We start from the raw sequence: 17,166 nt of genomic DNA, 5'->3' as shown, positions 1-17,166 counted from the left end.
CATAAGACATGGTTCCAGTAATGCATGTCCTTAGTCTGCTTGTCTTCAAACTGCAGGCTTTCTTGTGCATCATCTTTAGAAGAGGCTTCCTTCTGGGACAACAGCCATGCAGACCAATTTGATGCAGTGTGCGGCGTATGATCTGAGCACTGACAGGCTGACCCCTTCCACCTCTGCAGCAATGCTAACAGCACTCATATGGCTATTTCCCAAAGACAACCTCTGAATATGATGCTGAGCATGTGCACTCAACTTCTTTGGTCGATCATGGCAAGGCCTGTTCTGAGTGGAACCTGTCCTGTTAAACCATTGTATGGTCTTGGTCACTGTGCTGCAGTTCAGTTTGAGTCTTGGCAATCTTCTTGCCTAGGCCGTATTTATGTAGAGCAGGGGTCTCAAACTGGCAGCCCTCCACCTGTTGCAAAACTACAAGTCCCTATCATTCCTCTACCTGTGGGAGTCATGCTTGTAATGGTCAGCCTTGCAATGCCTCATATGACTTGTAGTTTCACAACAGCTGGAGGGCTGCCAGTTTGAGACCTCCGATGTAGAGCAACAATTTTTTTTTTTTTCAGATCCTCAGATTTATTTGCCATGAGGTGCCATGTTGAACTTCCAGTGACCAGTATAAGAGAGTTAGAATAATAACACCAAATTTAAACCTGCTCCCCATTCTCACCTGGGAGGGAAAATGCTAATTGGGCCCAATTTGGACATTTTCACTTAGGGGTGTACTCACTTTTGTTGCCAGCGGTTAAGACATTAATGGCTGTGTGTCGAGTTATTTTGAGGGAAATTTACACTGTTATACAAGCTGCACACTCACTACTTAACACTGAAATCTCACACTACAGACATATACAGCCATTAGTAACAATGTACCCTCATGTACCAAGAAGTGCGTGGCTATTTTTCTGGAGGAATACAAGACAAAAAAATATATTTTTCAGGTTATTGGCACAATTACCATTTCTAGATGTTACCTATAACATAACAAGACTTCACTTTGAGTTTGGATCCATTTTAATCACTTTAGATCCCTCAAACATTTTCTGAAAGAATAAAATGGCGACTGTTGCAATTTCTTATGTCACAAGACATTTGTACAGCCATGTTTAAAATGCAAATTTTCAGGAAAACAAAAACAAAAAACTTAAATGAATTTTTATTTACAAACACAATAGAATACCCAATTTAAAAAATATATATATATACAAAAATGTGTTGAGTAAATAGATACCAAACATGTCAAGTTTTCAAGTTGCACACATCTGTAAAATGGTGACAAACTACCATACCTAAAAATCTCCAGAGAACGATATAAAAAAAAAAGCCTTTGCAGGTTAACAGTTTAGAGTTAAACATGAGCTCTGTCACTAGAGTTATTGCTCTTGTTACGACATTCGCGGTGATACCTCACATAGTCTGGTTAAAAAAAAAAACGAGAGACACAAGTCCTGGATGGACATGAACCCAGAGAACTGGTTGTATAAGTGTTTGCATTTGAGCCATGAGGCGCTTGAATTTTTCTTAATTATTTATTTTGTTTAAAATATATATATTTTTTTTTTATAATAAACTTAAAAAATGAATTAAAGTTATTGTCATCACAGGGGAAAAACACCCCTTGTGAGATCTCAAGCTAGGTCCTCTTTATGGCTAGATCTCAGGTCTACTAGACCCCTGATCCCTCCTTTGCCCTCCAAGGCAACCAGTTTGGCACAGATCAGTTTGTTCAGCTGCCTCCTTGACTGTTGCCAGCCATTTAAACAAAGAACTGAAACTAGAAGTGAGCAAATCCCCATGCTTCCAGCTTCATTTGTCACAGAGGGGAAGGAATGGATGTCCCCCCGTCCCCCCCCATGTGCTGCCGACATGACTGCTTACAGGAGTCCCGGGGCTCCCAGATGGACCAGGAAAGGTGGTGGCGGGAGGGGGGGATCCCCTTTCAAACCCTTTAAATGTGATCAGGCTGCTGTAGAGCCTTCCAGGTCACTTCTACAGTAAAGCCGATCGCTGGCTCTAAAACATGACACCAGGACCATGGACGCAGCTTATAATGTATATACACATACACTGGTGGGAATTAGTTAGTCTGGAAACAGGTGAACAGTGCTCATATCAAAGTCCTTCTATTTAATAGAAAAATTAGGGCTGGGGAAATTAAAGATTAATTCCTCGATCAATGAAAATTCTTTTGATCAATGAAAATTCTTTTGATCAATGAAAATTCTTTTGATCAATGAAAATTCTTTTGATCAATGAAAATTCTTTTAATAAATGAAAATTCTTTTGATCAATGAAAATTCTTGACGTCACCGGACAGCCTGGACAGTGAGACTTACCCTGCTGGATGCGAGCAAACTGCACCCATTGGATTGAGGTACCTTTGCATCTGTGGAGCAGGAGGATGCATCAGGCTCCATCAGGGGAAGGGGGCAAAAATAACCATAGTTTTCCTGTCCTAAGCAGTTTTGTGCAGACAATTCTTTGTGTATCGGCAACATCTGTTCCGTGCGAAAGACTGTTCAGTTCTTCAGGGTATATTGTCAATAAAATGCGATCATGTCTGCTTCCAGAAAATGTATGTGTGACTGGCTAAAGTGATGCCTACTATAGAGTGACTGATATAAAACATATCTAGTATATTGACTAATTAAAGTTAAACTAATTTGCTATGTTTTTCTTAAAGTTTAATAAGAAAAAATAACTTATGTAAATGCTACAGTTTGAATTTAAAAACGTATTTGTGTGAACTGTGAAGTCAAGTTATGGATTGTGTAAACTAACTAGTGTTGGGTGATTGTATATAGTGTATACCACATTTACCACTGACTAATGCAGAGTTGCAATGCAAGGAAATCAGCTAAAAGTAGTTGGATATGTATGTGCATTATAATTAATCGAAATTAGTCGATTAATCGATTAAAAAAAAAATCGATTAATCGAACACGAAAATTTCAGTAACAGCCCTAAGAAAAATATATACATTTCTTTAGCATAAGCATTTTTTTTTGCTTTCTTACCACTGAAAATAAGCAATGGTTGTTCAAAGACAAAGCATGTGTAGTCACTGAAGGGGAAATCCCTGTAAGAGATAACTGTAGTCCCTAAACTTACAGCCATCTTCTTCTTGGGAGATTCCTCAAACACACCTTGCTACCTTGTTTTATTGAAACCAATGTTTAGACAGATAAGGCAATGCTGGGGGGTTGTCAACGCAATATTGCATCAGCTTTTAAGTTACCTACTCCCCCCCCCCCAAGTTATTGGATGCAAAGGCCAAGAAAAGAAGGTGAGGGAGTGAAAATCTACACAAACTGTGCTGTTGTACCACACGGTGTGGGGGGGGGGGGGTGTCAGGCTGGCACACAACCCCTCCCATAAGTGAAGCGGTGGCAGGGAGAGGGGAGCTGTGACAGGGTGCGGGGATGTGAACCGTACCTGGGGGACTGTCACCAAGGGCCGGCCGCCAGATTTACTCTGCCCCTCACAGCAGGGGATAGAGACAGTGAGCAGGACGGCAACTGCTGGAGTTAACTTTTCAAGTTAACCAGCAGGTGATTGGTTGCTAGGTAGTCCTAGCAACCAATCATTAGCTTGTTAATATGAAAGTTAACTTCAGCATTTCCCACCCTCTGTTCAGCGCTGCTGTGTCTCCAACTCTGCATGCATGCCCCAGTAAGGTAGGAAGGTGCAATGTGTAATGTGCAGGGGTCCAGAGCTTGGGGGGGGGCGGCAATGTGTATGTGCAGGGGTCCAGAGATAGTGTAGGGTGTGCTGTATAATGTGCTGGGGTCCAGAGCTGCTTGGCTGTATAATGTGCTGGGGTCCAGAGCTGCTTGGCTGTATAATGTGCTGGGGTCCATAGGTGTGGGGGTCTGTGTAATGCGCAGGGGTCCAGGGGGATATGTAATGTAAAGGGGTCCAGAGGTGCAGGGGAAATGCAATGGGGTCCAGAGGTGCAGGGGAAATGTAATGTAAAGGGGTCCAGAGGGCTGTGTAATGTAAACTGGTCCAGAGGTGCAGGGTCTGTTAAATACGCAGGGGTCCAGAGGTCTGTGTAATGCGCAGGGGTCCAGATGTGCAGGGTTGTGTAATACGCAGGGGTCCAGAGGTGCAGGGCTGTGTAATGTAAAGGGGTGCAGGGGGCGCTTTGTAATGTAAAGGGGTCCATGGTGCAGTTGTGGAGAGGGGGTTTACAGTAGAGACAGAGATATTGGGGGGTGCAGAGATGTGCAGGGGGGCACAGTGAGGTGTTTTTTTTACATTTTAAAGTGGGGGGGGGGGGAGAAGAGTGACAGATATAGGATCGGCCCCAGGTGCCATATGCTCTAGGTATGCCCCCGGTTGCCCTTTAAAACCATTGTCAAAGGAACACCGTGTCCGATTTTCTTAGCCTCTGCCCTCAGAGTTATATAGTACTGTTAGCTTACAGGTGTGCTATATATAGGGGCCCATTGGGAAGTGGACTGAAAGAAAAATGACAGATACTGCCCTGAGCATTTAGATGTTTGCTTTGCCTTCTGACCTGCAGCAAAATTACAAAGATACAAGCTATATGCCATTTGACGTTCATTCCTTTTCAACAATCACTTGCCGATCGCCAAGCCATTTACTCGGTTTTCTGTCTGGTTATAATAACTGTATAAAAACGGTTACCCAAATTTTTGGGGAAATAAAATTGAAAAAAGATAAGTTATATAAAAATATTATAAAAATGTCAAAATAAAAATTCAACACATCTTAGAACTTGTGCAGGAGTTCCATAACCGCGATGGTTGTACTCTGACCAAATATGAAGGCTCCACAGAGGACAGAAACGATCCCCCAGACGATTAGACACGTCCTGCAAAGACAATAACAGAGGAAGGGTCAGATCTATATTACAGACTGAGTGATTACCTGCTAAATGATCGCCATGCTTCACCATACAGAAGGTGATCAACCCTTGCCAACTTTTTAGTGAAGGTGCAGGCTCCAGGTAAATTCTTATTCTTTTTGTGACTCTTTCCTGGAGCAATATTGTTTTAAAACACTGCGGCATCCATTCTTGTTCCAGGTCAGCATGAGATCTACTGTAACATTTAAAAAACACTGTACTGGCAAGACATGGGCTGGATTCTACATGGCCCGGAAGAAGTCACCTGTCCCCTTGAAGTGAATGAATACATGGACAAAGGGAATGTGCACTTTTACCCGCTTCCTGCCCAAGCCAATTTTATGCGCTTTCGCACTTTAAATCAATCAATTGTGCGGTCATGCAATACTGTACCCATATGAAATTGTTATCATTTTTTCCACACAAATAGAGCTTTCTTTAGGTGGTATGTACATAGTTATGCCACGTACACAGGATTGGAATTTCCAACAATAAAAATGTTCTATGTCAGCAAGTCCATTAAGTCCAACATCGGTGATTTAAAACAAAAAAAAAGGGCAATTTTGTTTTTGGGGGGGGGGGATGCATTTCTCTTAGTTTGTTATAAAATTTTGCAAATAATCTTCATACATTTAGATCAAATTGTATTCTGCTACATTTTAGTGAAAATAACCCAAATCAGTGTATATTATTTAGTCTGTACGAAGTTGGAGTCCACAAACTATGCCATAGATCTGAAATGTTATCAATCCTGATGTGCTGAAGGCCCATCTAATTTCTTGAAGGCAAGAAAATGCCAGGACAGTACAAATATCCCCTTAATGACCAATTTTTGGAAAGTAGACAGTCTGGGGTAATTGGCAATTCACTGTTGTAAGCAAATATTTTTACTGAATGGCAGTGTGTAGACACAGTCTAAGGCCCCGTACACACGACCAGTTTCCTCGGCAGAATTCAGCTTCCGACCGAGTTTCTGGCTGAATTCTGCCGAGGAAACTGGCCGTGTGTACACTTTCGGCCGAGGAAGCCGACGAGGACCTCGGCGAGGAAATAGAGAACATGTTCTCTATTTCCTCGTTGTTCTATGGGAGCTCTCCTCCCGCCGAGGTCCTCGGCGGCTTCAGGGCTGAACTGGCCGAGGAACTCGACGTGTTTGGCACGTCGAGTTCCTCGGCCGTGTGTACGAGGCCTATTGCTGTGATTGGTCACAGCTAATTACATGGTAAAAAAGGGCTATGATTGGCCCCGTTTGAACCATGTGATCAACGTGACCAATCATAGGTATAGTGATCAGTCATCCGCTGTGTTCAGTGGATGCAGCACGTGACAGATCGCGCCGGACCAGCGCCCGTCTGCCATTTTACAATGAGGCGTGCAGGAAGCAGTGAAAGAGGAACCACTTTTTTTTTTAAGAGGAAAAAAATAGATCACCCAGACGGGAGTGTTTTTTATGCACATCCAACAAACTTTGTTGCAGATTCCTACCCATTTCTGCTCTGGAGTAAAATTTGTGCGCAGAGTAAATCTGAATGGGCGTGACTTTTTCATTATGAATCAGCCAATCCACCTGCACAGTGATGCAGTGTTCTACTGTGGAAAGTTGCAAGGTCTGCAGCCCTTTAGAAGTACTTACCCGTTGGGGGTACATCACAAAGAATTTTTAGGCGATACCTAAAATCTGACTTGTATATCTTAGTGCAGACTTCAGGGAAAATAAGCAAGCCAATCACACAAGCAGGACATGACATTTCTTGGAATGCTATGTACACCAACTGTGTACAGAATGCTTTCAGGTAGCCAAATTGGATTACATTTTACAGAAAATTACAATGCTGCACACTGAAAAGGAAATGTCATTTTTAAAATCATGTAATTACAATACGGTTTGTATAATTGTATATGCTAAATTATAATTTTTTATATTCTTCCTGCAAAAGTGAAGTTACCCTTTAAATATATAGGATCACTTACTTTCTCCTTGGATCCATTGCTTTACCTTCCATTGCACATATCAGACACAGGCCTGCAATATACAAAGATAAAAATCAAACCTTTTTTTACAAAGAGCATACATTTTCATATCCACACACAGTCAATTTTTACCGACACCACCAAAATATGAACAGCATAACAAAGAGCTACACTTGACCCAATGGATCTGTGCACAGTTTGTGGCAGAAGTATTCTGATCTCTATAGCCGTCCAAAGTCCTGCATTTATTAAGCTTGTCTGAGCTGTAAGAAAAAGGTTACACTTTGCAGAACCCAGTGAGGAGAGATGAAGCTCCCTCCCTTGCCGCCATAGGTGTGCACAGTCTATTTAATTAGGGTGTGCACCCCAAAGCTCAAATATATGTGCATGTGTATACAGTATATAATATGGTGTCAGTAGAGCAGTGGACAATTGCAGTAGGAAAAATGTTGGTGTCAGTGGTTGGAGTCAGTATTTTTTTTTACCATTTAAAAAAAAAAAAAAAAAAATCCAATTGTATTAATTTTGTTATTATTTACAATTTTATTTTTTACAATTTTTTTTAGGAGCCCCATTAGGGGGCTAAGGTGAAATATCACAGGTCTAAACAGGGGGCATCTGCAGCACACAAGGTGATTAGGGTGTGCCCTGGCACACCCTGTGCGCACGCCTATGCTTGTCGTTTTTTTCCCTTGGTGTCAGGAAAACTTGTCAGAATTTACTATGAAGTGTGATCCCTAAATAGCCACCACACACCGGTCTGGTGATTGGCCTAAGAGCACACGGCCGATTCCCCCTGGCAATCGTACTACACACCAATAGATATCAAAAACAGACAATCCAATTGGAGCCATAAATACAAATATCACTGGAAGCCTTAGCACTAAAAATACTCAAAATTATTCTTGGGTAAAATCGCTCAATCCATCTCACATATAAATTTAACTTTTATTCACTTCACCAATGTAAACATTTAGGATGGAATATCAAACACCAATTCATGCAGGAGAGAAGACATCCTGCAGCTCATTCATAAAAGTGTCTAACATCCCATTCAAAAGTGACATAACAGACGAAAGACACCACCCCTCTTTGGTGCCCGTACTTTCAACGATCTGGACCCATACCATGTACATGTCCCCCACATGATTATTATTGAAATGTTAAGCCATATTTCGGTTTTTCCATTATACTATATAGATGCTCATTAAAATGATCTCGAAGGTGCCTTGTGGCCTGCCCACGTATTGAATGTGGCAAAGGCCGCAAGTAATAACATAGATCACGTAATGGGTGTTCCAATTTAAAAAAACATTCTATTTTAAACTCCTTTTCATTCACTGAACAGCCAGTCTCTACCTTCAATATGCGATTACAAGTGCAACTTGAAATGCCACATTTATAGTTGCCCTCAAAGTGTGCAACCAGGTGATGGAGACCTTGCCAACTGGATCGAGAAAGCTAGGAGATGGGCTACTGCCCAAAGCATGTGTCCTTCTGGGCACTATACTGATACCATCTTTCAAACATTTCTACACAAATACAGTCATTACATAGAATGGGCAAATATTGGTTTATAATACATTTCACCTTTTTGAACTACATACCGTTTGAGATATTCTGTTATTTACTTCCTTTTGTGTATTTTTACTTCTAGCAATGGTGAGGGCCCTAGCCAACATTCATTTGGGGTAACCTCTACCTCTGTATAGATACCTCATGCTTAAAATTGTTGATCACTACTACATATACGCCTGACTCTAATTGTATGTCCTGGATGGTCCGACAAGGCCTGATGCATTTATTGTTCGCATGGCCAGAAAAACGCAAGTTCCTATTGTTCCGATTACGGTACACAAGAAATTAGTCCAGCTATTCCACACCATCTTTCATAACTAATACAAGATCATCAATAAATCTTAACTAAAAATTCTAGTGTACTGTATGGTTAGAAAGGGGTTCTCACCACCATAGATGGGGGACCACTCCCACCAACCCATATAAAAGGTTAGCACATGATGGTGAAAATTTCGCCCCCATCGCAGCCTCGCATCTCTGGAGGTAGAACTACCCATCAAAAATAATAGTGGACTGTAATGGAGTTAATATTCTCTCTCTATCTCTCTCTCAGAAAACATCTGCATGCCTTCACAATTTGGATCAGAGGCAGTTTAGGTTTTTGCCCTGGAGTTGTGCCAGGGGACGTCCATTTCAGGACAACAGGTACTTAAAAACTTCCAGGATGCTAGTGTGATGTTCTACTGCAAGGTTTGTCTCAGTCTCCAAGTAAAATGATACCACCTGTATCCAATTGATATGGTACAGAGGAATACAGGCTTGTGACATCACATGGAACCCAAGAGTCTCCCTCCTCACAGGTAAAGCTAACCCGGGAGTTGTGCGACAAGTTGCTGTAGCTGCCCATCTAACCACTAAGCGCCCATTCAATGAACTGATGCCGGTATTATAGGTCTACCTTGGGAGAATTGTATTGTACCCAGTGAGCTCTAAACAAAACTATCACATAAACAAGGAAAATTGTTAAAGTGCTTAGTGTCTTTCCTACTCGGTAATAATTTACTCCAAACAAATAAAACCAATTACCTGGGAAAATGAAGATGAAGAAAGCACTTATTCCTCCAATTATGGAAATGACCTCACTGATGTCAGGAACAAACAAGGCAATGATGAGCGTGACCAGAATCCATAGTACTGTAAGTGTAATCCGTACAAAGCGCTCATAGGAAGTGGTTACATATACCGTCATTTGCTTGTGGTCCATCCAGACCTCCTGTAGAACAGACCTGTGGAACAAAGAAACATTATGTAACATTGATACACCCAACAGGTATTTGGAATGGCAACCCTATTCCAGTCCTTCTGGGACCTCTGTGTCCTTATTTTAAAAGACAGTTTCCATAAAAAAAAAAAAATAGAAGGAAGGCCTACTGCCAAACCATAAACCCAGCAATCAATGTCTTAAACTCTTAGGGCCAAATCTTCAAAGGAGATACGCAGGCGGAACTGCTGTTCAGCCTGCGTATCCCTGTGCCTAACTTTGGAAACGATCCTCAAAAGGATTTTTCCAAAGTTAGGCAGAAGATCTGACATCTGTAAGACACTTACACTGTCAGATCTTAAGATGCAGTACCGCATCCGCCGCTGGGGGCATTTCTCATTGAAATGCCGCTTTGCGTATGCAAATGAGGACTTAAGCAGATCCACAAAGCTTTTAAGCATTGTGTTTTCTGCGTAAGTTCCGATTTGCTTGCGCAAAACTAGGGCTGGTTTTACAATGTGTAAAGTTAGTACACCATGTAAAACCAGACCTTTTTTTCGATCGCCGCGATTTTTTTTTAAATTTGATTTTTTTTTCCCGGCGCGTATTTTTTTTTTCACCCGTCGCAACTTTATTGTCCCGTCGCAATCCACAAAGCCCGGCGTAAATTACGTTCGCACGCTGCACATCGGGAAAATTACGTCACACGCATGCGCAGTACGGCCGGTGCGGGAGCGCGCCTCATTTAAATTGTAATCGCCCCCCGGAGAGGAGGACCGCCTTGCGACGGAGGCACTTAAGTTACACGGCGTGTAATTTCTAGGTAAGTGCTTTGAAGATCGGGCACTTAGGTAGAAATTTAACGCCTGTGTAACTTAACTGCTGAAAGTTAAGTTAGGCTACGTTTTTGGGAATTTGGCCCTTACTTGTCAACATTGAAACATGACCAGCATACCCGTTGTCCTGCATAATAAATCCTTGAGGTGTCCTAAATCCCTACAATATTGCAGCCCTGTGTGTTACCCACTTCCAAGCACTGCTGTCTGTATTTTTCACAAAGGAAGGCTGCAACATCACATTACAGCTCCTACCCATTAGCATGTGAAGCTTGGTGAATTCAGATTCCATAACATTTCCATAAAAGTTTAAAAAGGTCTACCAAACAAAACATTTTTACATAGTTTCAGTGCTTTCCAAAAACATCTTCACAGTATTCACATTTTACTGTGGTTTCTCCTTAGGCACTTACCTTCCCAACAATAGGATGATTGGATAGATGGTGATAATCGATACAGCAAACAGTACCCTGGCTATTATCACAACCACATCATCTCCAGGGTAAGACATCAGAATATCAGCTGCGATAGCATCTCCAAAAGTCAGATACCCATAAATACCTGGAATGGGGAGATAGGTGACAATGTTAGGAACAGGCTAAACTCTGAGGCCAAAAAAGGTAAGTAGTCCACAACACCTTAAAACACGGCAACAGTCAACATTTTTCATTCTTTGGGGTTAGGGACAAGCAGAAAGCACCATCCCAGCTGACAAGTCAAGCTTTTTTTTCCCATTCAAAATGTTTGGTTAAGGTGGAACCAAAAGTTTGTTTCTTTTCCCCTCGCTTTTGTCCTCGCTTTGTGGATATTTTCTCTCAATGCCTTTTCTGGCACTTGGACAGAAAACAAGGAGAGGGGACATCTTAGTTGAGACATGAATATATACCTTCCCCAAAAGTTTGGGATGGATTTTTTTTTTTTTAGGCATTTACATCCAACATCTTTCTACAGATCTCCAAATTGTATGTGTGTAAGAAGCCTGCCTTCCAGCCGTCAGGTTGTCATACTGTTCGGTTATTATAATGTGCAGTGAATGAAACTACCTGAACACCTCTATTGGACAGATAGAAATTGTAATTGGCATGCTCCAGTTTTAGGATTGTACAGTGGGATGGTAATTACAATATAACCCAGCCCTGTAATGAGTATGGAAGGAAGTCTTGTTCCACCCAAGAAGAAGATGAAACCATACTAGAGTAATATACCAACATTCATTATATCTATATAAAATGATTTGCCAAAATGCTATTGGTATCAATGCAAATCTTTGTGGGGCCAATTTTTACAGTGCCAACAGACCTCAGAGCAGTAACATGGTCTCCCAAGTTGTAGTCATGCTAATTTTACAGTGCTAGCAGACCCCAGAGCAGTCACATTGTCTGCCAAGTTAAAGTCATAACAATTTTACAGTTCTAGGGGGCCCTAGAAAATCAAGGTGGTCTGTTAGGGTTGCAGTCATGCCAATTCTACAATGCTAGGGGGCCCCCGGGCAGTGACCTGGTCTGCTAGAGTTGTAGTAATGTCAATTTTACAACGTGAGGGGGGGAATCAGAGCAGTCAAACGGTCTGCTAGGAATGTAGCCATGTACATTTTACAGTTCTAGGGGCATCAGAGCAGTCAATTGATCTGCTAGGGCTGTGGTCATGCCAGTTTTATAGTGCTAGAGTGCTCTAGAGCAGTCACATGATCTGCGACGGTTATAGTCATGCAAGTTTTACAGCGCTAGGGGCCCCAAGAGCAGACACGTGGTCTGCTAGGGCTGTAGTCATGCCAGTTTTACAGCGATGGGGGGCCCATAGAAGACACATGGTCTGTTAGGGTCTTAGTCATACAAATGAAAGCTCAATGTTGTACAAAGTATAGAAACCTGTATCAAAATTTGTATTTAATGTTTTTATATAATTTGTTTAGATAACCCAACAAAATTTCAGTTTGTTGTAGTCTAACATATTATGTACCAAGTCTGTATATGTAATATGGAAGCTTATAATATGAAAGAAAGAAAATCTGCAATTGTCTACCTGTCAGGGAATAAATAAGAAGGCAGATCAGCATGGACACCACAGACACTGCTATCCAATTAGACAGGCACTTATTCTTCATGCTGCTGTAAATTGTGATACAAGCTTCATGGCACTGGAAAGCAGAAACAGGCAGTTATGTCACATCAGTTGCTATGTCCCTTTTCAAGACATTAAAGCTGAAAGACGGGATTGCTGTTGGCTATACACAGCAGTTACACTACTAATGGGCAGTCACTCCATATAACATTCTTACTGAAGGCTTCTTATTTTGTACGGATAGCATTTTGCTGAATACAGATTTTCTGCCATCCAAAACAAGAAAATATAAATCCATTTCATTCTAGTGTTATGCATGGTTAGCCAAAAATGTCAAATGAAAAAAAAAACAATAAAAAAATAAAAAAAAGAAGAAAAGAAGAACTTAAAAATGAAAGGGTTTCTTTGACTTAGGCCTCGTACACCCGAGCAAGAATCTCGTCAGGAAAAACTGTTTTTCCGACGAGATTCTTGGCAAGAATCTCTTGCCGCCCGAGTGTACACACAGACCTTTCAAAAGAACCGCGGTTCTCTTGAAAGGCAAGAACGCGGTGATAAAATAAAAAAAAATTATATAAAATTATAATATATTTATATTACACAGTGCTTTAACAAATTAGCAGAAATCTTAGGGTTCAGAACTACTTAAAGATACATGCCCAATTCCAAAAAAAGTTGGGACGATATGTAAAAAAAAAAAAAAAAAAAAAAAAAAGGGGGGGGGGGATAGATTTGCAAATCTCAAACCCATATTTTATTAACACTAGAAAAAACACACACACACACACACACATCGAAAATGTTTAAACTGAGAAAAAGTTAAATAAATAAAAAAAAAAAAAAAAAAAAAGCAATTTTGAGACTGATCGCAACAACGCATCTCAAATATGGAGACAGGGCAACAAAAAGCTGGCAAAGCAAGTGGTACAAAGAGCTGAAACATTTTGCAACAAACTGGGTTAATTAGACAACATATTAGCAACAGGTTTGGTTGTCCAAGATGCCTTTTTATACCCAGAGTGTTTCAGAAGCAGTGGCGGCTGGTGGGTTCTTCTTTTGGGGGGGGGGACAAACAAAAATCACCCCCCAGCAGTGCCGGACAGTAAACCCCCCCCCCACCCTGCGGGCCGACCGGCACTTACTCGTATGGTGGGCTGTGGTGTCCTCTCCTCCTTGTGGAACCCATCACTGCAGAGGCCTGCCTCTGTGATAAATGGACCAGTGCCATGCAGTGGTGGCAGGCAGTGTGGCAAGTGACAGGCTCAGGGCTCCCACTAATTCGGAATTCTGGGCAGTTGAACCATTTCATTTATTACTATAATGTAATAGAAATAATGCACTTCAATCACCCCGACACCATATCAAGCATGGTGCCATGATGATTGAAGCGCTAACACTAGCCGACACCCGCAAAAAAAAAAGTTTACCCGCACAGTTTTCTTCCATGCAGCCTGCCCCCAGTGCCAAAAAGGTTGGGGACCACAGATTTAATAAATGGAAAGATGAAAAATTACTTTGCTTTAAAAAAATAAATAAAAAAAAAAAAAAACAACCCCAACACCACACAAACAAACACCTTTGTATTGCTCACAGCCTCCCCCAATTTTTATTTTATTTTATTGTGGCTGTTTTCTGGCTTCCTGCATTGTTCTCCATGGCTCCAAAAATGGGCTAGGGACTATAGGATTTGTAGTTTGCAGTACTAACTAGACAATGCATTTCCTGAGGAAAATGCGAGTGGGAATGCTGAATAGCTGAGCCCACACCAAAGCCATTCACTACACTATCTTTAGGACACACAGCTCCTTTCTCTATCTGCAAAGTAGAGAGTATCCTGACTTCCTGGTCGCCCCTCCCCCTCAAGAGGTTCCCCCCCCCCCCCCCCCCCCAGGTCAGTGAGGAGGAATATTGCACTGAGGTAGAAAGCTATTTATGGAAAGAAATAACATTACAAACGCTTTTTAATTCACAGACCAAATACATGAATTAAGCCTTCAAACAAAAAACTTAATAAATCCACAACCGTACATGCGATCGATACAGCGACTACACCGTTTGAAACACAAGGCTTTTGTGAACGCATCGATATGAAATGTATGTTGATAAACTTAATGTGGGCATGTCAGCGATTTAAAAAAGAGCGTCTTTGTGTGTTTTGCTGGGAAATTTTTTAGACGTTTTAACATGAGAGTCAATGACAGAAAATGTGGTACTCTTGTCCTTTAGAAGCTCCACGAACTAAAAATAAAATGCGTATCAAAAAACTGATCACATTGCCTTAAACCAGACAAAAATACCTACGTTTTGATATATAAATTGTGTAAGACAAGTAGATCTTGTGGGCGTGAGAGCAATTTGTTTCCCCTTTTTTTAAAGATAATTTTTTTTTCAATGACCTCCACTCTAAAGGTCACATGACACACTCTAAAACTGTTCCATAGGAATTCATTATAACCGATTAAATTTTCTGAAAAAAATCACTAAACGTAAATTGCGTTTTCACAAAAACCGTAAAAGATATCAATCTAAAAAGTCATGTTTGGATAGCTGAATATTTTGTGACCGCTTTAAAGTTTGTTTGGTGTCTGTAAGTGAAAGTATGAAGGAGCTGAAACTTTTGGCAGAACGTGTGTTTTGAAGCGGTAAAAGCATGTTCTCATTGACTTCAATGTTAAAAAAAAAGTGTCTAAAAGCTTAATATTTTAAAAAGTATAAATGGTACAAAAAAACTTGAAGTCCCATCGTTAGCTGAACGAGATGAACATTTTAATAGTTGAATGGTCTCAATAGCTGAAAGTATGCAGAAGTTATGCAGAGCCAAAAAACGTACGGAATAAAAATAAGAAAAAACGAATATCAATACTGGGAATGCTTATTAAAGCATTCCCACTAATGACTGTGTGACCGACATGCACGGTTAGTTCCAAGCAAACAGAAGTGCGCAGGAAAAGGAGCGGTTTGGGAGGAGGCCAAAAAACACAGTAGGGAACAATTTCCTGAAAAGGCCATGAAGTAGTGGATGTGTATGGGTTATTTTTGTAGACCAGGAATATCGTTTAGTGTCAATACATTTAGATATGTACCCAACTGTCGGTTTTTGCAATTTACCTGAAAGCCAAAGCAGATTGTGGGAATCACGCTGAACATTGAAGCCAGTGAGGAAGCCCTATAAAATAAAAATGCATATATTAAAGGATATTTCATCCAAACATTATCCCTTACCAAAACAGAGTATTGTATAACTGGACTTTTTAGGCCTGATCAATTTCTTACAAGAAAGAAGACAGAAGAAGAATCTTTAATTGAAGTTACCACACATGGACCAGTTATTGGAAGACTAGGACTAGGAGCAATACAAGACTGACATTTGTGGCTAGTGCTGGGTACCATTGTGATCATAAAAACATTTACACTATTAATAAGTAAATTAGGTAAACCTGCTACTTTAACAACCAAACAGCTTTCAAAGTTCTGTTCAGAAAGATCAGCGAAACAATTTCTAAATTGGTAGGCAAATCTTTGCATTTTTTACTTAAAGCGGAGTTTCAGGCTATTTTTAGTTTAATAAAACCAGCAGCTACAAAAATTATAGCTGCCGACTTATCCCGCGGTCAAGCGATGCAGCCGCACGGAGCACGGCTTCTCTCCACAGTGCTGTCATTGGAACTGTGGGCACCCAGCCATGACAGCCAGGGGCAGACTGACAACTCATATTGCCCGGGGGGCCCCATAAGATTATGGGGCCCTCGTGCTTACAGATGGCCACCACGCCAGTAGGCAGTGTAGCTAAAATCTCAGGATTTTCACATCAAAAGCATGTCTGTATCGGACATATCAGGGACAGATGCAAAAAAAAAAAAAAAACACACACCACACACACACACTGTGCCTGGTTTTACTGAGCCTGGCAACCCTGATGGGGTCCCCTAGTGGCATGGGGCCCTCGGGCAGTGCCCGAATGGTCAGTCTGCCCCGATGACAGCTTGTGGCTTCACGGCCAGGCACGCACTGCACATGTGCTCGCCGAGTGGACAGGCAATCTTCTGGGACATGTCACGTGTCCCAGAAGATGGCCTAGAGGAAGAGGCCGCCTAGGGGGTAGGAGGAGGAGTTGCCCAGGTGGCCTGAAGATTGAACGAGGAAGTGGGACAGGAAGTCCCTCTCTAAAGTACCCACTCTCCCCCCCCCTACCAAAAAAGAAAAAAAAAATCATGCCAAATGTGGCATGTAAGGGGGCAAGGGGTACTTAAAGTGGAAGTTCCACTTTTGGAAGGAGTACTTAAAGTGGAACTTCGCTTTAAAGAACACCTAAAAGGTGACAACACTCACTGTACTTTATCTATGGAGCAGCTATGGTCATCAGGATGGGATGTAGGCTAGGAATGGATAACCTCTCCTAATTTCTATAACATATAGAGGGGTGGAGGGGAATATTTTTTGGTCCACACAAAGAAATGACCACCAATTAATATCAGTGGATAGGTCAATAGATGGCAGGACCACCGGTTCTTTTTGCACTTATCAAGCAGATATTTCAAAACACTTTTAAAAATTGTACATTTAACAAAATGGAGCAAACAGCTTTAATGTTGGGGTTTGCATACACGAAATTATCTTTACAATATTCTCTGCAGTGT

General features: G+C 41.3%; 1 protein-coding gene across 1 annotated transcript in view; it reads right to left on the bottom strand.

The window, feature by feature from the left end:
- Window positions 1–4,126: 4,126 nt before the first annotated feature.
- The window catches only part of SLC38A8 (solute carrier family 38 member 8), a 42,917-nt gene continuing 29,877 nt past the window's right edge, over window positions 4,127–17,166 (bottom strand). Inside the window, exons 5-10 of the mRNA XM_040329097.1 lie at window positions 15,638–15,695; window positions 12,491–12,605; window positions 10,882–11,029; window positions 9,458–9,657; window positions 6,854–6,905; window positions 4,127–4,849 (exon numbers count right to left, since the gene is read on the bottom strand). Coding sequence (XP_040185031.1) covers window positions 4,747–4,849; window positions 6,854–6,905; window positions 9,458–9,657; window positions 10,882–11,029; window positions 12,491–12,605; window positions 15,638–15,695 — 676 coding nt within the window. The 3' untranslated portion in view covers window positions 4,127–4,746. The remainder of the gene's footprint in view (window positions 4,850–6,853; window positions 6,906–9,457; window positions 9,658–10,881; window positions 11,030–12,490; window positions 12,606–15,637; window positions 15,696–17,166) is intronic.

The sequence above is a fragment of the Rana temporaria genome, chromosome 11 (assembly GCF_905171775.1).
Source record: "Rana temporaria chromosome 11, aRanTem1.1, whole genome shotgun sequence".
NCBI lineage: Eukaryota > Metazoa > Chordata > Amphibia > Anura > Ranidae > Rana > Rana temporaria.
Note: the sequence above shows the minus strand (reverse complement) of the source record. Positions and strands in the feature narration are given on the sequence as shown.